General features: G+C 43.2%; 1 protein-coding gene across 1 annotated transcript in view; it reads right to left on the bottom strand.

Moving 5' to 3' along the window:
• The window catches only part of Stac (SH3 and cysteine rich domain), a 127,855-nt gene that overhangs the window by 10,647 nt on the left and 90,826 nt on the right, over positions 1-26,382 (bottom strand). The window contains exons 7-10 of the mRNA XM_028895202.2: positions 20,713-20,777; positions 15,866-15,954; positions 2,223-2,274; positions 1,986-2,123 (exon numbers count right to left, since the gene is read on the bottom strand). Coding sequence (XP_028751035.1) covers positions 1,986-2,123; positions 2,223-2,274; positions 15,866-15,954; positions 20,713-20,777 — 344 coding nt within the window. The remainder of the gene's footprint in view (positions 1-1,985; positions 2,124-2,222; positions 2,275-15,865; positions 15,955-20,712; positions 20,778-26,382) is intronic.

Genomic DNA, 26,382 nt, shown 5'->3' on the forward strand with positions numbered 1-26,382 from the left:
CCTGTTTTCTGAATGCTGGAATCTTGTGGTGTAAACTACATGTCCGGTGTGAAGAAGTACTTGTCAATTTGATAATGTCATTTGGAGCCACATAATGGAAGAGAAAAGTGTTGATAAAGTTGAGTAAAACAGTATTTTAGAATAATAAATCAGTTATAATTAAAAAGTAATGACGGATGGATCATGTGTGTGTGTGTGTGTGTGTGTGTGTGTGAGACTTAGTAACTATCTTTGACGATAACTCCCCCAAATTGGGGAGGAAATGGCTCAGTAGAGAGCACTGGCTGCCCTTATGAGTACTCAGGTTCCATCCCCAGCACCTCCATGTCGACTCACAACTGTCTGTAATTCCAGATCCCAGAGGAGCCAACAATACCTCATCTGGCCTTCACAGCACCTGGCATGCATGTAGGACACAGACATCTGTGCAGGCACAGTCTCCACATGCATAAAATAGAATAATAAAATTAAATAGACAGTGTCCAGGACATGTTTGGGGCAACTGTATTGAACAGACAAGTATTAAGTTATGAATGCATGTTTCATTCTTTACTTTCTTGTAGACTGAGCCTTGTAATTTCCACATTTTCAACTAGAGATATTCATTGTCTTGAGAGCTGCTAGAATTACTGTATGTCAAGAATGCTGAAAGAGGCCAGTTTCTGACTTCCTGAACAGAACATTGAAATCACCTCTGAGTCTGCATCGAGAAAGACAGGAGATTGCTGACTCTGCTTCCCCACATCCTCTTCTACCTTCTCCAGAACAGTCTTGGAAACTTGAGGGTGTCATTTTGCCCTCAATGAAGGTGAGGTACGTGACTTGAGAAGAAGTAAGTAGGGCTGAAGGATAGCCCCTCTGTGCTGGAAGAGACACATGGAAGAACATGACAGCGTTGAGCTGTGATGGTCCCATCTGTTTCTATCTATTTCAGAGCTGAGATAAGGAATCCAGAAGGAAGCAGCTTCAGGACAGTATAGACTTAGAGGGCTCAGGAAAACCAGCAACCTCACAGAGAACACTTCATTCAACATAGCACTGAGCAAAAAGGTATCAGGAACCAGTAGATGAGTTCAGGAAGATGGCCAGTCTGTGCCTGAGATAGTTTTCAGTCTGTGTTTTGCTTATTATGTGATGTGTATGGACTTTAGGGACACATAGAGTCTTGCAGTCTTGATAAGAAGATCTGAGAGAGCTCTGTGTGATTGGAGCCAACACACCAAGTCCTGGAGCACAGTAGCACACAATGACAAAGTTTTCCCATTACATATTGGTGGGTATATGCCCAGAGTGAAAACTGGAATAGCTGCTACCATCAGTGTCTTGTGATCCTCAGACACAAGTCAGGGATGAGATGCTCCCTTATGATACTGTGAAGTTATACATGCTTCTTCTCTGACAGATACCACTAAGTATCTGTGGTTTGAATAAGAAATATCCCCTATGGGCTCATGTGTTTGAACATTTGGTCTCCAGTTCGTGGCACTGCTTAGGGGAAGTTATGGGACCTTTGGGAGCTGGAGCCATGCTGGAGGAAGTATGTCACCAGAAGTGGGCCTTGATGTTTTATAACTTATTCCCACTTCCTCTTCTCCTCTCTTCCTCTTCTTCTCCCTTTCATCCCCGACCCCTCTCTCTCCCTCCCTCCCCTCCCTCTCCCTCCCTTCTTCCTGTGTTTGAATGAAATGTAATCAGCCAGCTTCCTGGTCCTGTTACCATGCTTTCAATTGCCTGTTACCATGCCTTCCCAGCCACTATGGACTCTAACATTCTGAAAATCTAAGCTCAAATAAATCCTCTCCTCTCTAAATTACTTTTAGTTGTGGTATCCTATCACAACGGTAGAAACTAATTAAAACAGCATGTTTCCCGGCTTTGGTTTTGCATGTTGGATTCTACCTACCCCCACACCCTTGGCACAAGATCTTCTTTTCTCATTTGTCCCAGCTTGTGTATGTGTGGTGGCGCTTGCATCCTTTGCTTACCTGGTTCTCTTTCAGTGTTATCTGTCCCTGGTCCTTGCAGCCGATGAAGGTTCTAACACACCTATAAATCCTCTCATGCTGCTCTACTCTCTGAACGAAGTTGGCTGGAAAGAAACCAACTCTGTCCCGAATCTTTCCCTGAAATGGAAGAGGAGGCATTCAGCGGCAAATGTAACATTTATTGTTACTGTCACCACCGAAGGATTCTTATTTCTTTTTAAAGACCGAAATACCTACTTTCCACCAGTCTTCATTGGAGTCTTCTAGAAGAGTAATCATGTCTCCTGGCCTAAAAATGAAGAATGGATGAGTTGGGTGGGGAAGTAAAACGAGGAAGGGAAAATATACTTTAATGTGAGATAGTTTTTCATCCACTCAAACTATCCTAAAATAAATAGAAATGAAACAAACACCATTTCACTGGCTCTTCCCTTCCAAGGAAAGGGGAAGCAAATACAATTTTTGTGCCTTATTGTTTTTAAATGGCGGTTATCTTTACTTGTAGTACATGAAGATCACAGTCACAATTCACAAATGCCCAGATTCAATAAGTATCAAGGTATGTTTTGCCCTGAGTCTTCCATCTTCTGTATGTCTTACCAGATTTCCCCTTGCATCTATTTAGATATGGGCTGTATTTTGCTTTTATATTGTTTAGTACCTACATCTAAAGCCAGCCACTCTTTATTTGTGGTGATTAATTCATTGTCACCTTGATTGGATTAAAAAACACACAAGTAGGATTGAGGAGATGGCTCAGTGGTTAGGAGCACTGGCTGATCTTCTGGGTTCAATTCCCCTACCCACATGGCAGCTCACAACGGTCTTTGATGTCAGGTCCAGGGGATCCAACACCCTCAGACAGACAGACAGACAGACAGACAGACACACACACACACACACACACACACACGCACACACGCACGCACACACATATACTCAGGCAAAACACAATGCACATGAAATAAAAATAAACAAATTTAGAAAAAGGAACACATGGGACATTGGTATGGCAAGGTTTCATGTATGTTGACCAGGCTGGTCTCACACTTGGTAAGTAGCTAAGGATGATGAAAGGCTACATTTTCGTGTTTGTCTCTTTATTGGCCGACACTGTGCCCAGGGCCACTCCAGACAAAAGAGATGGAGTAGGAGGCCCCACACCTGTGAGAAGTACTGCACTATCTCAAGCTAAGGAGCACAGACCCAGGGAGGGAGGGACTTAGAGGTCAATGCAGCTGTGCACTGCAGAGCCAGCATCAGGGATCTTGCCCACTTTTGAATTTGCTCCTATACTTAGGAATTTATATTTTTTCTGAGTACAATTTTTATTTTTTAAAACCTTCTGCTCTTGTTCCAGTGCCTAAGAACGTCAAAATGAGTTTCTTCAAGAGTGCTTCCAGTGCCACACAAATGAAAAGAAAGACCGCCAGGAGAGGACAAACCCTGGGAAATTCCTAACAGGTAGCAGCAAGCCCAGGCATGGGGGAAAGGTGACCAATAGCCAAAGAATGGCAGGCCACTGTGGCACAGCCTGGGCATCCGAGCATCAGGAGGTAAAAGCTGGGGGGGGGTGTTGCCTTGTTCAAGTCAAGCCTGGGCTACAAAGTAAGTCCCAGGCCAGCCTGGGCTACAATGTAATATCAGTGCAGTACTTGTGCCTAGGTTGGACATGGTCCTAGGGGATTTGAACCCAGGTCGGCATCTCCTCACCTTAAGTCCTTAGACACTGAACCATCTCCCAGTCCTTTTCTTCTTCTGAAGCCTATTGACCCATGACCTCTGCCTCTGTGGGAACAGCTGTGTTTTCCTTTCACAAAACTTATTTTTTTTCTACAATTCATGTGAGTGCTTCAGGATTTAGAATCTCCCATGAAAGTGATGGATCATTAAAAGATTAAGAATGCAGGCAAAAGTCACAGTTCCTGCCCACTCTGTTACAGTAGCCCCGCAGCAGTAAATACAACTGACATTTTGCCATTTCAACAGTCACAGCTGCCTGCTGATGCCACTGAAAGAGAGATGGCTGAAGAAAAATCGCTCTTTCCCAGGTGAGGGATTTAATTAAGCACTGTGGATGAAAGTCATTGTAGAAAAATCTTCTAAGCTCCAACAGATTTTATTTAACCCCGTAACCTAAGAAACGGCACATCAGTATCAAATGCAGAGGATTTGCTGATGGTTTGATAGAGGTTGTAAGCAGGGGATTGGAGCGGGAGACTAGGAAGGTGCCTTTCCTAAGGATAACAGAGGAGGATGCTTGCATTAAATTTTGGTATCAGAGACAAGCTAGAGACACACTCTTTAAAGTGCTCAGAAGTGGACAGTCCCAGAACACCTATCCTGTGCTAACTAAACTATCTACCAGAAAAAGACACACACTGGAATATCAGCTATAATTTTATGTGAAATAATATATATATACCCCTGACAGTGCAGTGAGGATTCTGTCTTTTCCAATAAAAGATCTTGACCAGGACCAAAAAAGTGCTTGGTAAGTGAAGAGTGTTACATTGATCCATTTATTCTTTGCTTTTTAAAAAACTCTCTTCCTCATTTAACAAATATCCACAGAAGGTAGATTCTGAAAGAGCCATCTTCCTAGACATCAGGTACACATTGCAGAATAAAAATCCTTGCTTAGAACTTAATTCCCATGCAGAGGATGAGTTATAAACAAGTAAACAGAGAACAAACCATTTAAAACAATGTAAGTGATCACACCTTGTCTTAAAGTCTATGATGGAAATAAACAGGATTTGGCAGTGAGGATAGGAGTGGATTCCTACAGAGGTGAGTCAAACTACCTGCTCTTCCTGCAGAAATAGCTAATGCTGGTGTCTCTTGCCCTCAAAGCCAAGACAACAACTTTCTATGTGTGACCCCCAAAGCTGGTGGGATCTTCTCTGTTCACATGCCTGTTCATACCAAGCAACGAAAGCATCCTTTTCCACAGAACCTGAACTCGGCCTCTTTTCCCCCCACACTGGGTGCCAGGAGGTAGATATGGATGGACATGCAATGCTAGGGGCATTGTAGTCATAGGGGACAGTCAGGGGCACCTTTAGAGTTCATAGGAGCACCCCACACTGTGTATTAAGGGAGTCTGCACATTCACAGTGTAAGCAGCCCAGAAATACACCTTTAATCTAGATGTGATTTCAATGGCCATTTGGAAGGAAGTAGATCCAGCCACCTTGGTGCATTCAGAAACTCCCGCCACTTGGAGAGGAGATGATAAGAAGAAAAACACCCAGGTCACAGTCTTGCTGACAAGGCTGCTGAGCAGCTGGCTCGAGGGGCAAGACTAAACTCTGGGATGATGGCTTCTGTGTCCACTCCCAGTGTCTGGCTACAGTTGAAGTGAAAGAACACTATTTAAGATTTTGATCCACTTTCTTTACCTGCTCTCTGGGTAAAGCATGATTTAAAGATTCTATCTCTGTCCCTGCTTACTGGATGATTCTCAGTGACAGGGGGCATAAGCTTCTTTGGCATTCCAGTTACAGTAAGACCATGCTGTCGTATAGTCTGTTTTATTTAAACAGACATGTTGGCCCAGTTTTGAGGCTCCAGCTAGAGTTTGCTCAGTTCTCTTTATTAAGCACCTGATCAACTCCCTGCTTCAGCAACTTCCCTTCCTTGTAGTCTATTACTCCAGCTTACTATGTTACAATGCTGATCTCTCACCCCAGGGCAGGTACCAGACAATGATAGGCAGTCCCAAAGTTCTGGAGTCTGGCAAAATTACAGGGAGCCCCAGGAAACCCCACGTCCTGGGGCACACGAGCTTGCTCTTGTCCTGACTCCTGAGTACAAACCCTGTATGGTCCTTCCTTGTGGCCCTTTGTTTACACTTGCCCATTTTCTTTTCAAACCTTCTCAACTTCGCTCTCTTCCTTCACAGTGCTCAGTGTGCTGCATCCCACCATCAAAAAACTAAAACACTGGGCTAAGCAACTCTGTGGAGAGACAGCCTTGCCCATCAGTCTGGGGTCAACAGAAGTCTAATGCTTGGAGTTTCCCTGAGGATGACCCCTGTTGGCTGAAGCATACTGTGCACAGAGCTACGGATGATAACTACCTGAGCGTGGCTGGCTATGTGGAGCCTCCTGGAGGCTATTACTGAAGATGGCTTGATGCTTTGTGGATGAGAGTTCCTGGAGGTGGTAGGTGATCCAAGGCCCCACTGTCACTCTCTCCCCATGGCCTGTGTGGAGCAAAGGTTCTTAGGAGTGGAGACACTCTCATTCCCTAATGAAGCCACTCTTTGTGAGAATGCCCCTCCGTTGTTGGGCCAGCAGGAGGATTGGGGCCATCTTTGCCTTCTATTTGGAAGTTAGAAAAATGGTCTTCACTCCTCTATCTCTGCCTGAATAGCCAAAGGAGATTCTAGGATGTCGAGCTCCTATTTTCTGAGTACTTATGACTTTCAGGTTTTGACTATGCACCAGAAACACAGAGACAGCAAGATCTCTCTAAGCCTCTGTTTCCTTGCCTCAAGGGTGAGTATAACACAGCAACCTCGGATGATGCCTCTTTTTCCCTTTCAGACAAACACATTATCTTTCTACAAGTGAGATAAGGAGAGGAAGGGGCTTAGAGAAGCTTCCTCAGAACTTAGAATCTCACGTGAAAGGGGTGGGCTATTGAAGGAGTAGGGAGGGAGACACTGGTTTTTATTTTTAAACACTAAATTGCATTAATACTTACTCAAAATATTTAGGCATCCACAACAAGTGGTGACCATCATTGCTGATAAGCCGCAATTACTGTCTTCAGGATGTTCGTTGACAGTGAGTCTCTTTCATGAATGAGAAGCAAATGCCAACAGAACCAGGGTGGAACTGGATCCAGGCAAAAATCCCAGGCACCTATGCCTCTGGTCCTCAGCTATGACAACGCTACTCCTTAAGTTTATATGTTATGCATAATAAATACATTATGAGATACAGTTACTTTGCAAAGTTGTTCTGTAGATTGAGTGAGAAAACATGTGGAAGTCTTTGGCACTATGAAATTGCTAATTCTGTCCCAAGCCTGTCATTTTCCACTTAAGAGTTAAGAAGATCTAGTGAGTGTGACTCTCTCTCTCTCTCTCTCTCTCTCTCTCTCTCTCTCTCTCTCTCTGATGTGGTCTTTCTGTGTTTCCCAGGCTGGCCTTGAACTTGCAATCTCTTGCCCTAGCCTCCAGTGCATCTGGGGTTGCAGAGGCACGACACTGCCCTCATTCATTTTGGTCAGGGACAACTGGTAATGAGATGTTTGCTTCCTTCAGCAGCCTCAGACCCTGGTCTTTGGAATGATCCAGAACTTGGGAAGGCTTCTGCCTCTCTTCATGTAGGCCCAGTCTCTTTCCATTCCTCCTGACCACAAAGTAACATTAAAGCTGGGCTTCGTAGTCGACTGTCCAGGTGCCTCACTGCAGTGGTATTTTTGCAGGGCTAAACGCAGCAGATATCCTGGAGCTGGAACAATGCCCACTGCATGAGGTTGGCATGGCCAGGCACATTTGTGCACAAGTCAACAGAGAGAGAAATTTGACTACTTACATCAGGGTTTGGCTGCATGGCTAACTGCAGGATATCAAGCTGCCTCTAATACTACTCATGGCTTATCAAAATGCATGAGAGTTCCCCATATCACTCTGCAGGCATTTTGGACAGTTTTAATATTCTACATCCTAGCCTATTAGACAAAGAGAAGTCCACACTGAGCTCCCATCAACACCACCACTCAACCAAAACAGATGTCCTTGAAAGACCCAGCCAATGGGCAAAGCAAAGGGAACCAGACAAATTAGGCTGTTCATCTGAGATTTACTGTTGAATTTTTTCACTAGACTCATTTCTCAATCTTCATTAATCTGGTCCAGAATTGTTTACAGTCTGGGCACATAAGCAGATCATCAGGAACCCCTGGACTCTGCGATTTGATTTCTATCTTGAACCTGAGAGCCTGTTTGCATTTTCTTCCAGATTCTAACAAGAGCATTCAGCTAAAGGACCATTCAGACGATTTTGGGGAGCTGTTCCTGAACTGTTACGGATCACGCTCTCTAGAACCTAATTGGGAGAGGCATTTGAGCGAGAGGGAGGCTGCTAAACACATTAGTGACATTCAGGAAGGTCTGGGTTTCTTGACATAGTGCAGCCTCACAACATAATATGCATCGGAGACTTTCCTCAAATAGCCTTAATTGGATTTTGATGTCCTGGCGACTGTGAAGATTATTTTTAAATCAAATTGGTGCATTAGAATTACATTTAGTTTTAATTAAGTTGATGCATTTGCCAAGCAGTAATGTACTCAGAGAATGGAAATGAGACACCAGGGGAGTCTTCTTCTGTCTCCTCTGTCTCCAGGGCTCCTCTTTTCTTATTTTACATAGGTTCACACAACTGGCAAGGTGAAGGACATTAGAACGGGCCCAAACATGAATGCAGGTCTCTCATACAGAACCAGGAAACTGGGGTTCTGTGTGTTTGTGTGTGTGTATATATATGTCAGAGGACAACCTTGGGTGGTGTTCCTCGGGAACTGTCTACCTTTGTTTTGTGAAACAGGATCTTTCACTGGCATGGAGGTCACTTGGTTAGCTGTCTGTACCTCCTCAGTGCTGGGATTGCAAATGCATCCTGCATGCTCTGTTTTTGTTTTTATGTGAGTATTGGGCCTTGAAATCATAACCTCATGCTCATGAGGCAAATACTTTATGGCCTGAACTGTCTCACCAGTTCTGCATTCTGGTCAAGTCTGCCATTGGCCAATGGCAATCATGATGGCTTTCAACTCTAGAATACAATCAGAATCCAGGTGAACATTTAACCATATGGATTTCTAGGCAGGATTTGACTTAGGGTGGAGGTCCATGTGTTCCCAGGAATCTCTACTTCAATAACATTCTCCATGGGATTCTGATGGTTTACAACCAATGACTTGTAGTTTCAAACAGCTTTCTCTTCTAAAATACTGTTGGCTTGGACAACCTCACTTGTAAAGAACTGGAGTTCCTTACTAAAAGAACTCCAAGGAATGCTGGGAAAAATCATGGAGGACTTAGAAATGGACAAAATAACCAGGTCATTGTCTTCCTTTCCAATGGCTTTGTTATTGTTTGTTTCATAAAAGTCGTCAAAAACTTATAAGGATGCAATTATCACTATCCATAGAAATGCACAAAGAGGGTTGTGCCTGCCACAATCTAGTTGGGATACCCCATGAATTCTGGCTGTTCTTGCATTGAATTGTATTCCCACCAGCAGTCCCCATCACGTGATGCACTGGGCTCCCTTTGAACCAGGTGCAGCATCTTACCAGTCCTCTCATGTATTAGTGAGTCAAAGAATAATTAGGATGTATGCTCACTGCATAATTGTATGAGAATCACAGTTTGATCTTCACTGTAAAATCTCCATATCTAGAGCAATGCATCATGAGCACAGCTTGCAGATCACAGGCTCCCGGGCTCACAGGTTAAACCTCGTCCTGATAGACCGACTGGAGAGTAACGTGTATGATGAACTCGGGAAAAGTTACTACATTGTCTGAGCTCACTGTCCACCAACAAATCGAGGAGTGTAGATGATGGGCACAGGTGTGCAGGGGTCGGAAGGAGCTTCTGAGGTTCTTCAGCACAATGGGGTAACTGTGGTCAGCAACAGTTAACTCTGTGACACTTTTTATATTTACAAATAGTCACTAGAGATGATTTCCAACATTCCCAGCACAGAAATGATAAATCTTTAGGGTAATAAGTGTGACAATTAGCCTGATTCAATCAATATATACTATATGCATCTACTAAACTATCATATAGTATCTTATAAATACATGAAATTATGTGTCAATGAAAAATAAAATTAGGGCTGGGGAGAGAGCTTGGTTGGTCAGGAACTGAGCTTGGTTCCCAGAGATCACGTTAATAAAACAAAGCAGATCATGGTGGTGCATGCTTGTAATCCTGATGCTGGTGGAGCAGAAACAAGTGGATTCTTAGGGCTTGCTGGCTAGCCAGCCCAGCCTACTTGGTGAGTTCAGGCCAGAGTGAGACCTTGTCGCAAGAAACAGAACTGAACATAAGGCAGCAATTCCTAAGAAACAATACTCGAAGCTCTCCCCTGCCCTCCACATGTATATATGCATATACCCATGTGTATCCACACATACTCTCACTCCTGCACACACATGATGTTCACACACACACATTAAAAAAATAAAAGTGACTTGGGTCCTCAGCTTTTTCAGAGAGGATCCTGATCAATATCCACATAGGGTGTTAAGAACAGGTGGGGCAGAGCCAGTGTGGTCAGCCTCCCCAGGCTCCGGCCCCAGCCTCTGCTTTCTACCCATATTCTTACTGCTGCTCATCCTACCCAGTCTCCCAGGGGATAGGGAACCACAGGCTGTGCCACTGGCAGAGAACCAACAGTTGGCATCATGTGCCGGACCTTCTCTGGGTTGGCATTTGGCCCCCACTTGGTGCTTCTTACCGGATATATCTAGTTCTGGAGCTTACGTTTTCCCTCTTTTCATCCTTTACCCCAAAATCTCACAAGCAGACTTCAGCAAGCTGAGTGCTGATGCTGCCTCCTTGTAGAGGCTTCCTTGAAGTCCTAAGACCATGTGGGTGGCCCTCTGGGGTGTGTGGTAGCACCAACAGTGTGCCCTGTCTAGCACCTCACACTGGATTGTAACTTCTGTGCTCTTCCCATGCCTCCCTGCACTATGACCCCCTGAGCTCGAACAAGGGACAGCTCCTTGAGAATACATCCTGGAAAAAGCCATATATAGGTTATAGTCACTCAATGTCAAATTCAGAAGAGAAAATTCAGAAGAGATCAACTCAGGCCATCTATCTCCAGGGGTCCTTGCGAATATTAGCTAACCAGACTCATGCTTGCTTGCTTTCATTCAGATACTAGTTAACGAGACACATGCTTGCTTGCTCTCATTCAGACTCACCCACAGAATGTCAGACACTTGATGTTTCCAGGAGTCTGGTGATTCACAATTCTAAATCCTTATTTGGTGTTAAAGAGATGTGTTTTTCTCTGAAACTCTCTCTCTGTTTAGGCATTCTGTCATGCACAGTCATTAATTTATATCTTCCTTAGAATTTAATAATATTGAAAAAGCAATCCTTCTTTGCCTGTCTTGGCTCCTAAGCCTATCTCCATCACAAACGTGCCATTTCTTTTCTCCACCTGAAGAAAAATGGCCATTATCATATAAATCTGTTTGAAGAGAACTAATAAAAATGAAAATGACTTAGATGTGGAACGTCCAAGTGGATTCTTTAAAATAGACACTACATGGTCACTGGAATATGTATTTGAACCTTTCATTCTTCATTTAGTCTCCATCCTTTACTTCTGACTTTCTAAATACTTTGTGTCAGTCATCTCCATCTCCTGATGATTCATGAAAGAACAACCTGGCAAAGTCATCTAGGTTATTTCTACTGATTAAGAACAAAGGGCGCCCTGTGTGAATGAGAAGAAATTAAGCCTTTTTTGGCAAACTTCTCATCCTCACAGCTATAGAGACACTGGGGCTGGTTACACTGTGAGCGTTGAAGGTCGAGTTTCCCCAGGGAGTTTACAGGGGAAGCAGAGAGAACTGAACAACCCCAGAATTGTAGGAATACAAGTTGAGGAAAATTCTCTGAAAGAAATAATCCAGAGTCACCAGGAGAGGATGCCCCACTACCAAGGGATGCTGAGGTGGGTCTAAGAAAATGAAGAAAGTCAAGAGGTGGACAGGTAGGTGTGTGTGTGTGTGTGTGTGTGTGTGTGTGTGTGTGTGTGTGTGTCTATGTGTGTGTGTCTATGCATGTGTTGTGTGTGTCTATGTATGTGGGCAATGTAGGGGTGTGTGTGTGTATGTGTGTGTGTGTATGTGTGTGTGCAGTGCGTGTGTGTCTGTGTGTCTGTGTATGTGTGTGTCTATGCATGTGGTGTGTGTGTCTATGTATGTGGGCAGTGTAGGTGTGTATGTGTGTGTGTGTGTATGTGTGTGTGTGTGTGTGTATGTGTGTGTGTGTGTGTGTGTGTGATGCAGTGTCAACAGGATGGCACAGATTACAGAAGGGAAAGATCCCCTCTCAAATGGGGCTATGGTTCTTTTGTGAAGGGAAAGTAGAACTGGAAATGAAACAGAATCCACTAGGGATTAGGCTGCACAAGTTTTGAGTCTCCACAAGTAATGTTTTAAATCCAGAGACAATGGAGGTCACCAGGGCTTTGAAGCTAACCTGGGTACTATGAGGCACCTTCCACACATTCAGGGGTAAAGACTCAGACAGCTTGATGTTGCTTCTCCAGACATGTGGTGTCATTTAACTGTATGAGTGACTTGCCTAGGGCTTAAACCCAAGTGGTGCTACACTTCACATTCTTAATCATTCAGTGAATTCATGCTGTCTGTCCCTGACTGCCTTCCCCCTCTCTCCTTCCTCCCCCTCTCCCTTCTTCCCCCTCCTTCCCCCTCTCCCTCTTTCCTTCCTTCCTCCCCCTCCTTCCTCTCCCTCTCCCTCCTTCCTGCCCCTCTGCCTCCTTCCTTCCCTTCTCCTTCCTCTTTCCTCCTTCCTTCCCCCCCTCCCTTCTCTCTATTCTGAAGATAAAGAATCTACCTTTGAAGCTCGTTGGAGTTAGCTACAGTGGCACATGCCTGTAATCCCAGCACCCATGGGCCAAGGTAGGAAGACTGATTTTGAGGCCAGCCTGGGCCACAGAGTAAGGCATGGTCTTAAAACAGCAACAACAAAAATAGAACAATACAAACAAAATACAACAATACATAACTGCAATACACTGGAATTAAAATGGTAAGGCTTCTACAGTGTATTGGATACTGCCACCTTTTGCAACCACCTCATCCTAGAAGCCCAGACTTGATTGTCCTTATTTCCCATATAAGGGAGCTGAAGTTTATAGTTGGACTTTCTGCTCTGTTGTTGGATGAGAGCGGGGTGGGGGTGGGGGTCCGCGACCCTTCCACATAACTCATCGGTTTAGATTCACCTATGAAAATGGCACTGTGACCTTGACCATCATCCATGTTCCAGCCATGGTGCACAGTAGGGGTCACAGAGTGGGAACACAGAGACCAGGCAGCACCCTGACAACAGTCTGGCACACACTTGAGGGGATGGCTGCACTAGGTTTTAGACTAGTAAGTAGAGAACGAATATTGAATACACTCTGGACATGAGGGTCAGGGAAGCTTCCCAGGCTGGCTAGAGGCCAGGGAACACAGACTTCATTCTCCATGGGGACAGAGCTTTGGGGAGGCAGTGACAGGGAGATGCCCTGATCCAGGGATTGCAGGAAGAAGGCAAGTTAACATGGAGGACCACAGAGAGGCCTGCACCACTGGTCTCTGGGAGATAAAGCTTTCCTGCTACCAGGTCGATCTCTAAGGCATCTGCTGAAGCTATGACTCATCTGCTCTGACTTTTGATGGCTGACTTGGACATCTGGGCCTTTTTTTGTCCCCCAATTCACATTCCCAACATTCCTTATATGTTACTCCTTTGCTTTCTTTCCCAAGGAAGGTACCCAGAATGCTGCCCGGGGTAGGTATGCAGACAGATAAGAATAATATCTTATCAAATTGATTTTCCCCTTAAGGTTTGAGGAGGAAAAGATAATTTACAAAATCCCAACTCATTCAAGGAATTATATCCAGTCCTCTCAGTATTACCTTGAATATGCTAAGCAAGCTCCTGGCTTTTAAAAATGGGAACCTACAATGCCTTGGTTTAAAAAAAAGTTAAGTAAATAAATAAATAAAAGTAAGTATGATTTATTGTTTCGATCTTGCAGCCTATAAAATGCAGTCATTTCATTCCTGGGAATGAATAGCTCTGCTTGCCTGCAAGCAGATTGTAAATGTTGGAGTCGTGACCAGACATCTTGGCTTTTAATGGCCTGCAACCAACAAAAAATAAACACACAGAATTATGACAGCCAGCACAAAGGCAGACACTCTTCAATGTCCCTGGTAACATTCAGTATTGCTTTGCAATTGCTGTTAAAAATCAGGAAAATTCAGAATACTAGCCTAACAAAGCTGTGGGGGCAGCACAATAGGGAGTTCTTTCATCTTAAATTTATTTGTGTGTGTTCATGTGTCTGTAGGTACCCATGTGTGTGCATGGGTATGTTGCAGAGGCCAGAGGACAAGTTTGTGTATTGTTCCTGAGGAACTATCCACCTTGATTTTTGAGGTAGGGCCTCTCACTGCCCTGGAACTTTGTGAGGAGATGAAGCTGGCTGGCCAGTCCCAGAGGTCCATCCATTTCTGGCTCCCAAGCTCTGGGGCTACAAGCCTGTGGCACTATGTTGCCTCCTCCTCTTCTTCTTCCTCTAAGCCGGTTCTGGGGATTGAACTTAGGTCCTTGCGCTTGCAATTCGAGCACTTTGCCGACTGAGTCATCACCAGTACCCCACTGTAAACTCTACACACCTGAACAGCAATCTCAAGGAACTCAGTGTATCACACTATCACCACTCTTGTCTTCATCAGCAGATAGTCAACTGTGGGCCACCTCCTGAAGGTCCCACAGCAGTTACGAGGCCAGAGAGGCTGTGGTCCAGGGGTTTGGACTGTCTCTGATGAAACAGAGACCACCTGAAAATGCCATATCTTCTCCCAGCATCCTAGGACAAATCAGGCAACGCTCACACCCTGGACAATGAGTTCATCCTGGCAAGTTTACCAAGTGAAGGAGAAAACTCAGAACCATTGTGGCATCAGTGTAGGGTGGAGAATAAAGTCAAAATCTGCACAAAGAAACCAGACTGGACGACCTTTGTACCAAGGCTGACATGAGCATACACACAGAAATTGAAAAAGTGAAAGCATGCCCCGTAAAAGGTGACCATCTGCCAGGCACAGGTTCTGTGGATCCTCCTCCCTCAGCTCTGGTTCATTACTTCCTTGGAAGTAGTGATCTTTTGTTGTTGTTGTTTGTTTGTTTTTTTCCTTCTGCAACATATTCTCTCTGCCACTACATGCCCCTGCCAGTTTATAGTTTGGTGACACAATCTCCTGGGAATTCCAGAGAATGACCTTCAGACTCCAGTCATCACCCATAGCGGTACCCAAGTGCCATCATCTGAACAGAAAGGATGCAGACCCTGACACTGCTCTATGAAGGCCCAAGCATCCCATGGAGGCAGACTCAAGCAAAGCTGACCTGAGGCAGGAGATTGATTACCTATTAGACTCCACTGAATGTCAAGTACATCCAATGCTTAACCTTCATGGAAACTCACATCCTCTGAGCCATGAACCAAAGAAATGCTTTGCAAAGTGTGGTCCACAGACCAGCATCAGCACCACCTTCAGACTAGTTATAGATGCACATTCTCTGGTTTCCCCATAGACCAAATGAATAAGACGGTTGGGACAGAACCCACCAAGGAACTCACATGCTAGTCCCACAGATGAGTGGATGCATAAAGACATTTATGAGTCACTTTTCTAATGATTCCCATGGGATTATTAATGTTACTATTGTTGTTAGTAGTGGCAGTGTGTTTATGTGTGCATATGTGAGCATGTGTGCATATGTATGTGTGTGAGTATGTATATGTGCATGTATGTGTGCACATATGTGTGTGCAGTATATGTGTGCATGTGTGTGTGCCACAGTGTGCATGTGGAGGTCAGAGGACTACCCTTGGGAGTTAGTTCTCTCCTTTTATCACAGATTCTGGGGCTTGAACTCGGGTCAGAAGGCTTGGTCTTCTTACTGGCTGGGCCACCTCACTGTTCCCACTTTTTTCCTTTTTACATAGAAAAGCACCACTTTAAAATTGTCTTTCATTCATTTAATTTTAACTTTATGAACTTTTTTTTTGTTTTTTTACCTCATTTCCAAGTCTTCATTCTCTTGGGGTACAAATCTGTACAAGGCAACGTAGGTGTTCATCTGTAATGGGTCTTTGGAAAGAGGTCCCTGCCAGAGAAGAAAAAAAAGATACAGCAACATTGAGAGAAGAAGGAAAGGAAATGGACAGGAGGCATGACTGCCATCGAGTGTCCACGTGGAGCTCTCAGGAGTCAAAGCCGACAGTTGTCACTACTGCTTCTCTTACAACCTTAGCTTACTATTGACTGACTGATTGAGACAGAGTCTCTCTTCATAGCCCTGGCTGTCCTGGAACTCATGTAGACCAGGCTGGCCCTGAACTCATAGAGACCCAGCTGCCCCCGCCTCTCTAGTGCTGGGATTAAAGGTGTGTACCACCACACCAAGCTCCTTAGCTGACTGAATTTTGGAGTTATACTCCACTACAAGCTATTTGAAATGCTTGGAATGTGTCAGAAATAGTCATTTTCTTCAGGTGATTTTTTTTTCTTTGACATAGTTCTTCATGAAAAATGTCAGAAATTGGAATATTTTCTTCCTATTTTTTTTCCATTTCAAGTGTGTGTGTGTGTGTGTGTGTGTGTGTGTGTGTGTGTGTGTGTGATGTGGGGCTCACGTGTGTGGGTGCAGGCTTACATTAGAACTCATCCTAATCACTCTTCTCCCTATCCATTGAGGCAGGGTGTCCCAGTCAAACCCAGGGCTTGCAGATAGAGCAAGTTTCTCCCATTAGCTTGCTCTGCAGAGTCCCTGTTTCTATCTTCTGAGGCTGGAATTACAAGTGAGCCTCCATGCCTGTCTGGCTTTTATGTGGGTGATAGGAATCTGAGCCCTGGTCCCCAGGACTGTGAGGTAAAAACTTCAACTACCAGAGCCATCTCCTCTCCCAAGTGAGAACATTTTCTCTGAAAAAAGAGAGACATATGAACAGGTATGTGGTGATGTTGTGTTTCCCAAAATATTGTGCACCCCAATAAACTTATCTGGGGTCAGAGAACAGAACAGCCACGAGATAGACATAGAGGCCAGAAAATGGTGGCAGACATGCCTTTAATCCTATCACTTGGGAGGCAGAGATCCATTCAGATCTCTGTGAGTTTAAAGCCACACTGAAAACAGCCAGGCATGGTGACTCATGCCTTTAATCCCAGGAAGCGAGCCTTTAATCCTAGGGAGTGATGTCAGAAAGCAGGAAGGTATATAAGGCATGAGGACCAGGAACTAGATGTGGTTAAGCTTTTAGGCTTTTAGCAACAGTTCAGCTGAGATCCATTTGGATGAGGACTCAGAGGCTTCCAGTCTGAGGAAACAGGATTGTGGCTTGTTCTGCTTCTCTGATCTTCCAGCTTTCACCCTAATAACTGGCTCCGGGTTTGATTTTATTAATAAGACTTTTTAAGATTCATGCTACACAGGTACAAAATAAATTTTGCTTCCCCAAATAGACTTTTATGAAAAGATTTATTCATTTGTTTATTTAATTGTATGTGTGTGCCTCTAAGTGGATGTATGTGCACCACCATATATGCAGTGCCTGTGGAGGCCAGAAGGGGGCATCAGATCCTCTGGAGGTAGAGTTACAGATGGTTGTGAGACACCTCATATGGATGCTGGGAACTGAACTTGGATCTCCTGGAAGTGTGATATGAGGGTAATTTTTATGTTAACTTGACACAAGCTAGAGCCATTGGAGAAGGAGCCTCAACTGAGAAAATGCCTCTTTTAATCTGGCTGTAGAGCATTTTTTAAATTAGTGATTGATGTCGGAGGACCCAACCCACTATGGGTGGTACTGTCCCTGGGCAAGTGGTCCTGGGTTCTACAAGAAAGTAGGCTAAGCAAGCCATGAGAAGCAAGCCTGTAAGCAGCATCCCTCCACAGCCTTTGCATCAGCTCCTGCCTCCAGGTTCCGGCCCCTCTGAGTTCCTGTCCTGACTTCCTTCCATGATGAACAGTAATGTGGAAACACAGTTAGCCAAGTCAACCCTCTCCTCTCCAAATTGCTTTGGTCATGGTGTTTTATCACAGCAACAGGAACCCTAACTGGGACAGAATTAATACCAGGATACTGAGGTATTGTGACAGACCTGACCATGTGTTTTTGGGAGGATTGTGGGAGGAATTTCAAACTTTGGACTGGAAAAACCATTGAGTGTTCAAAGCTTGGTGAGCTGTTCTGTGGGAGCTTGGAAGATAAGAATGTTGAGAGCACTGCAGACAATGGTGGCTTGGCTTGTGAAGTTTCAGAGGGAAGTGTGAAGGAGCCCTTTCATGACTATCAGGGGCATTTGCTATTTTGAGCTAAGAATCTGTGGTTCTTGTTAGCTGGGGCTGAAGAATCAGCTGGGATTAACAAGATACCAAGACCACTGACATAAAACCTTTGTTTTACTGGGACAATTGATGCTGCTTAGCTGGAGCTGAGAAATTTGTGGTGTTTAAGAAGAGACCAGCATCACTGAGGCGAAATCTTCTGGGAAGATTCCGAGTCAGCACATACATGCTGTGTTCCAGAGGCTGCCAAGGTGCTGGCAGTTGAACTTGGTAGCGTAAGAATCACGAAGGTGGTGCTGGGTTTGAAGCTGTGAAGGGATCATGGAGAGCAGCTGAGGCTTGGTATTATGGTAGGGTTGAAGTCCCTGAAGAGAGCCCAGGAGAGGCTATTGGTGAAAGTGCAGCCAAGTTGCACAAGAGACCCCAGCATTTTGGAGATGCTATTACCATGGGATGGCCGACAGGAGCAGGTGTGCAGTGCAGCCGGCCTGAGCCTAGGAGACAAGCTGTGTGGGCTGCAGAGGGAGGAGCCAAAGAAGTGACCCCAGCCCTTTGGAGGAGTCCAAAAGATCATTAGTGAGTCTCAGATATTGGACACTGAGTTATTTACACTATTGGGGTTTGGTTTTGTTTTGTTCAGATTGTGAGTCTGCCCTGGTTCTCCCCTCTTCAAATAAAAAAAGTATTTAGCTTAATTTTGATTTTTATAGGAGCCCACAGAAGAGATTTTGAATGTTTAAAAGATATTTTAGATTTTTAAAGAGACTGAATTTTTAAAAACTTTTTATTGATTCTTTGTGAATTTCAGAGACTGAATATTTTAAAGGGAATGAACGTTTAATGTGTTTGAATTTGTAAAGCCTGTGAGATCTCGGGGGTGAATAAAAAATGAAAGGGTGTGGCTTGATGGTGATGTATTTGTGTTAAGTTGACAAGGAGTAAGTTGTGCTAGCTAGTTTTATGTCAACTTGATACAAGCTAGAGTCATTGGAGAAAAGGTAGCCTCAATTCAGAAACGCCTCCATAAGATCGGGCTGTAGGCAAGCCTGTAGGATATTTACTCACTAGTGATTGGCAGGTGTAGGTCTAGCCCATTGTGGATGGGCTTCCCCTGGACAAATGGTTCTGGGTTCTATAAAAAAGCAGACTGAGAAAACCATGGAGTTTTGTCACAGAAATAAAAATCCTAACTAGGACAAGTAAGAGGTGCTTTCAACCACAGAGCCATCTCTCTGGACCCTTAGCACTGACTTTTTATCAGTTGGTTGAAAGTTGGTATATAGTACCTCAAAGAGCCCCTGTACATTCACGTGGCAATCAGTCCACTTGTGGTGAGGAAAACGCATAGATGTGGGCATGGGACTGGCAGCCTATGTCACAGAACCACAATCTACTGACTTGGAAATCTTGCAAATATGATAATAAAAGCTGCCAATTTTGATAGCTTACTGGCTGTCTGGTATTTTATTATTTGTATTAACATAACTTGACTTCACCACAAACCTGTTAGATAGATTTTTACTATAGTCCTCAATTTATTAGACTATAAAGGAGTCATGTCATATAAATATTAGCTATTATCACTGACCAAAAATTGTAATACCATAGATGCATTTATATTTTATAATATACAAGCTAAAATGATATATTACATACATACAATTGCATAATACTCTTGAATATATTATATAATATAGTAAATATATTCTACTTATGAATATAAAACATAAGACTTGTACAAAAGTATATTGCAGCCTTTTGAACCCTGCTATTAATTTTTTACATTTATTTATTTATACTTTACTATTAATTTTTTACATTTATTTATTTATTTGTGTGCATAGCCTGTGTACTCCAGAGTATACATGTGGAGGTCAGAGGACAACTTAGAGAATTGGTCCTCTCCTCCCACCATGTGGGTTTCAGGGACTGAACGCAGATCAGCAGGCTTGGCAGCAAGCACCTTTACCAACCCAGCCATCTCACAGGCCTTCCATTCCACTATAATTTAAAACTTGAAGCTGGGCAGTGGTGGTGCACACCTTTAATCCCAGCACTTGGGAGGCAGAGGGAGGCGGATCTTTGTGAGTTCGAGGCCAGCCTGGTCTACAGAGTGAGATCCAGGAAACGTGCAAAACTACACAGAGAAACCCTGTCTCGAAAAAGATACTTGAATATATTGTAATTATATGTGTATATACGAATGGATATATCTAATATAACAATACATGCTTGCGAACAATAGCATACAATGTAGCCATAATATGATTTGGTGATTAACACATTGTCTTAACTTACAGTAACATGACAGACAATTATTCATGTCATAAATACAATGTTCATTTTCACCTTTTATATGCTGTGCTTCTGTTCTGTGTTATTTATTATATGATATCACATCATGCTTCACTGGCACTTATTGTTAGACATGTTACATTTTTCTCCAAATAATTAAAAAAAATGGACATGAAACTATGGCCCCCCTCATGGATTTTGTGATTCACTTGGGTGATGACTGGCAGTTTGATCCAGGAACTCTCACCTGATCTGTGTTCTGTGATTTCTACATACCTGGTGGTTTATGGTCTTTACTTGGTCTCTGAAGTCATCGGTGCCATTTTCTGGATATGTAAACACTGAAGGAAGAAAGAGAGCACAGGCGTTTTGTGTGGCTGGTAGCCATGTTTGGGGACATGCATGATGGGCACAGTTTTGATTATTCCCTGAACTGGAGCTTATCATTGGCTGCTTCCTGCCCATCCTCTTCTTTACCTCCCTATATTCATTCTTCTTTCAAGATGTTTTCCCTGCCTCCTCATGCAGCATCCTTCTAACCCTAGTTGGCACACCACAGTCTGCGTGTACTCAGTGATACACCCCTGCCATCACTGGCCAACTGTGTGTTCTAAACTAGGTCTCCTTTGGCATGTTCTATAAGAAGCAGAGGCATGTTCACTGCATGGAATCACTTGAGAAGACAATTCTGTTCCTTTGAATAACCTTTCTTAAACACCAGAATCTTTAGACTCAATATTGTGATGCTCTTAGTGCTGTCTATATTCTGTTTTGAAGATTAAAGCATTAGCTTTAAACTTCAGAACATTCCCCTTATCACTTACTTCTAATGTACTGAGGCCATGAACCGGATCTTCTGTGAACTTATTTTTGGATTATGTAATCCTCTTCCATGTGTGCTGGGGCATCAGTTCGAAGGCATTACCTTTGATAATGAAACTTCTCAAGATGGGCAGTTCTCATTGTCCAGATGTACGCTTGCCCAGAGTTCTCACTATTCAGATGCACACTTGCCTAGATGCACACTTGCCCAGAGTTCTTACTGTCCAGATGCACACTTGCCCAGATGCGCACTTGCCCAGAGTTCTCACGGTCCAGATGCACACTTGCCCAGATGTGCACTTGCCCAGAGTTCTTCACAGAAACCTAGTGAGCTTTGCTCGCCAGATCTGGTCCAGTGACCATGGCCATCTCGTCATTCTCACTGGACAGATCTTCCTTAGATAAACTTAGGCAGAAGGTTCCAATTTACGCAGTTGGTTTGGTCCTTAAATTATTCTACCATTGGGATGGCTTGGCATTTTAGAATAACATATTTATTCTTCATTCTTTTCCTTTACAATAGCAAGAAGATATCATCACATGATGGTACATACCACAGGAATCCATATGATTGGTTCACTGGTGTCCTGATTCTCTCTGCTATTTATTCATTTAGTTTTATAAAAATTACACTGTGTGTGTGTGTGTGTGTGTGTGTGTGTGTGTGTGTGTTGCACACCACAGTGTATCTTTGGAGATCAGAGGACCACTAGTAAGAATGAGTTCTCTCCTTCTACTATATAGGGCCTGGGGATTGACCACAGGTCATCAGACTTGGAGGCAAGCTCCTTTACCCACTGAGCATCTCACCAGCATCTCTACTGTTAACATAGACTCAGGAATTCTGTGTTTAAAAACACATTCAAAACAAGGGTTCCTGCAGAAAAACTAAGGAGTCTTAACTCTCCAGGGCATTCAGTTTATAATTCTAGAGTTTACAGTTTTATCAGCACAAGGATGCCCAAGATGCCCATGTGCTACCAATGGTGCAGCCCCGAGTCCTGGAAAGTGGTCCCTTTCCAGTTTGCCTCAAACATTTGGTCACTTAACTTGGTTTTTGCCCATTGAAACAGGGCAGAGACTAGCAACACCTTTTTCTGGTGTTACATCATTTCCTCAAATCCTGGTGTAAGCATTTGGTTCTGTAAGTATAAAACTACATTCTTCCCTGAAGAGTAGTAAATAAGTAAGTGGAAACATGCAAAGGGGGCTCAAAGAAGGGAATCCTATCAGGGGAGTCTACAATGTCCAGTTTGGAATGATTGTACAGTTTTTAAATTCCATATTATTTTAGCTTTTTATTGAGTATCCATTGGGTCTTCTAGTTCAAAATGTGTATTATTCCTGTAAACTGTTGAGAAAATTATTTGAAGCGACCTTAAGTCTTTCAGATATGCAATCAAAAGCAGAATATAACCAGGAGCGGAGGAAGTTTGAAAATCTATTTCCTTAAGCCATTTTTTCTTCTTTCAAGATTTTATTTTCAGTTAATTGTGTGTGTGTGTGTGTGTGTGTGTGTGTGTGTGTGTGTGTGTGCATGTGTGCGCACGTGCGTGCGCGCCTGTGAAGGTCAGAAGAAAGTGTCAGATTCCCTGGATCTGGAGTATTAGGTGGTTGTGAGCCACCACACATGGCTGCTAGTGATCAAATTTGGGTGGGTGCTGGAAACTGAACTCAGGTCCTTGGCAAGAGCAGTATGCCTCCCTCCCCAAACTGTTTCTGAAACCAATTTGCAGCAAAGAGGATAAAAGTAAGGCAGCTGTCTGTATACTGAACAACTATGTATGCTGCACCACCAGGAACACTGCACAATGTGTATACTGTGAAGGTGTGTATACTGTGCAACATTTACACTGCACAATGTGTATACTGCGAAGGTGTGTATACTGTGCAACATTTACACCACACAATGTGTATACTGCGAAGGTGTGTATACTGTGCAACATTTACACCGCACAATGTGTATACTGCGAAGGTGTGTATACTGTGCAACATTTACACTGCACAATGTGTATACTGTGAAGGTGTGTATACTGTGCAACATTTACACTGCACAATGTGTATACTGTGAAGGTGTGTATACTGTGCAACATTTATACTGCACAATGTGTATACTGCGAAGGTGTGTGTACTGTGCAACATTTATACTGCACAATGTGTATACTGCGAAGGTGTGTGTACTGTGCAACATTTATACTGCACAATGTGTATACTGCACAAGTGTGTATACTGTGCAACCATGTATACTTCATAACCGTGTATACTGCCCAACTGTGTATATTGCATGACTATGTATACTATACAAGCAGGTATACCGTACAACTGTTATTTTTGCTGCTTTAAAGTGGTTTTTTTTTTTTTTGTGGAAAAAAGGACTTCCTTTTTCATTTTCTGCTTTGCAGACGTGTAACGCCCATGTTGTTTTTCTTTCGAGTGATACTATGCCAGGTTACACTACTAAATTATGGACCCAAATTTGACTTCTTGGTCTAATTCCAATGCAGCTATCATGCAGTACCCTTTAAAAGTACTTCACTGGCTTCAGCTCACGAGACTTTTACTTCAGACTTTCGCATCCATATTCAAGAGAGAGCGGCCAGCAATTTTCCCTTCTCCAGCCTTGTTTGGTTTTGAAGTCAGTACTGTAATAACCTCGTAAACCAAGTTAGAGAACATGCCTGCTCTCCCTGCATGCTGGGCTGTCGTTTCTCGGAAAGAGTTTATATAATGTGAAAATTCTCTATTCCTTAATTGTTTGGTCGAATTTACCTATGAAGCTGTCCAGGCTTGGTAGCTTTGCCATGCAAAAATTTAAATATTGATTTGGTTTCTATAAGGATTAGAAACGACTCACAATTTCTACTTCCATCCCTCTGCAGTTGGGCCGCAGTCACTGGTGATTTTGGTATCAGCTCATTTAGAAAAGTTTTCAAGCTTTTCGGAGAGAATTTGGTCATGAGAGTCTTTCTCTCCAGTGTGCCATATTCCTCTTTTAGTTATAGCATCTTGATCCCCTACTCTCTTCCATCTTAAAAATTGTTAGAGCTTATAAATTTTATTCTCTTTAATATCCACTCAGGATTTATTGTCCTGTCTTTGCAAGTTAATGATATCTGCTCTTATCTTTATTATTACCATCTTCATGTTGTTTTTGGATGAAAGTATCATATTTTGTTTTCTGACTTTTTATTGACATGTGTATATACATGCTCATATGTGTGTGTTTTGGGTGTGTATGGTGTATGTTCGTGTGTGTGTGTGTGTATTTTGTGTGTGTGCATGTGTGTATTTTGTGTGTGTTGTGTGTGTGTATGGTGTGTGTTTGTGTGTGAATGTGTGCATGCATATTTATGTACGTCTTTTGTATGTGTATGCATGCATGCATATGTGTGTGTGTGTGTATGTGTGTATGTGTGTGTGTGTGCTGATGTGTGTGTGGAGTCTGGAGGATAGCCTCAGGTAGAGTTCCTAGTGCTTTCTCTTTGATTGGTTGGCTCGTTTTGTGGTTTGGAAAGTTTGCTCTATGTTACTATCCCTTGTGTAGTTGTCTTGGATCTTCAATGAAGCACATTTTAATAAGATCTAAAGCGAAATATTTTTTAAGCTTCCTGCAAACAATTTGAGGATCACTGAATGCACATTGTCTATTTATAGATTGGCACTTTAGATATTTTATTAACAATGTTTCAAAGCACTTTTGCTTTTTTTTTTTTTTTAGGTAGCCTAGATTAACTGTATATTTGTAACTTTCTTTTTTCTCTTTATTTATTTATTATTACATGTGTAGATGATGTATGAAGGTGGCAGGCATGTGCAGGTCAGAGGACAACTTTCCTTATCCACAGTGGGATGTGGGGATTGAGCTGAGGTTGCCAGGCTTCAATGGCAAGTGCTTCTGCTCACAGATCCCACCACTGGCCCCATCACTCTCTTTACTGTTCATTCCTTCTTGTCAGAGTGCTTGCTGTGTGTGGCAGTTTCAAAGAAAATGGCCTCTAAAGGGAAGGGCACTATTAGGAGGTGTGGCCTTGTTGGAGTGGGTGTGGTCTTGTTGGAGGAAGTGCATCACTGTGGGGGCGGGCTTTGAGGTCTTTTTTTCTCAAGCTTCATTCAGTGTGACAGTCAGTTGACTTCCTCTTGCCTCTGAGTCAAGATGTAGGACTCTCAGCTCCAACACCATGTCTGCCTGCATGCTGCCATGCTCTCTGCCATGATGATAATGGACTGAACCTCCGAAACTATAAGCAAGCCACCCCAATTAAATGTTTCACATTTCTGCTTTACAGTATTCTAGAAGCTCTGTTTGGAGAGAGTTTTCTTCAAATTTTCATATTTGATCATCTCTTTTCTTGTTAGATTTTCTAGACTATATTTAACATCATAAACATAAATGACTATATAATTGTTTGATAACTCTGATATATATGCCTCCAAGGCTCTGATATTAAATTAACTGATCCTGCTACCTCTCCCTGAAAGCAGCACATGTTCAGGTGGGCTCTGTGGCTCAATGGATAGAATAGTGGACTTCCCGGGCAGTGGTGGTGCACGCCTTTAATCCCAGCACTGGGGAGGCAGAACCAGGCAAATCTCTGTGGGTTCAAGGCCAGCCTGGTCTACAGAGCGAGATCCAGGACAGGCACCAAAATTACACAGAGAAACCCTATCTCAAACAAACAAACAAACAAACAAACAAACAAACAATCAACAAAAGACAAACAAATAAAAAAAAGAACAGTGGACTTCTAGAATGATAGTGGCACATTTTCCTGCTTGGTTAATTTTGATTGTTAGATTATGTTTGTTGAAAGCTTATTGTGGGGATTGTTTGAGTTCTTGATTTTAATTCCATAGACAGGAGTTACCTTTGCCTCTGTGCATGAATTATGAACTGATCTCATTTGACAGTTTAAAACAAAAATTCTTATTTGCTTTGCTCTTACAGGGAACATGGATTCAGACTGTAAATTCAAGAAGGAAAGCTCTCTCTCCCTCCCTTCCTCCCTCCTTCCTTCCCTCCCTGCATCCCTCCCTCTCTTTCCTATTCCCCTTCCTCCCTTCTGTTCTGTCTTCTCTCCCGTTCCTTCTCCATCTCCTCTTCTTCCTTTCCCCATTGGTGACAAC

Source organism: Peromyscus leucopus, chromosome 7, assembly GCF_004664715.2.
Source record: "Peromyscus leucopus breed LL Stock chromosome 7, UCI_PerLeu_2.1, whole genome shotgun sequence".
In the NCBI taxonomy this organism is placed as follows: Eukaryota; Metazoa; Chordata; class Mammalia; order Rodentia; family Cricetidae; genus Peromyscus; species Peromyscus leucopus.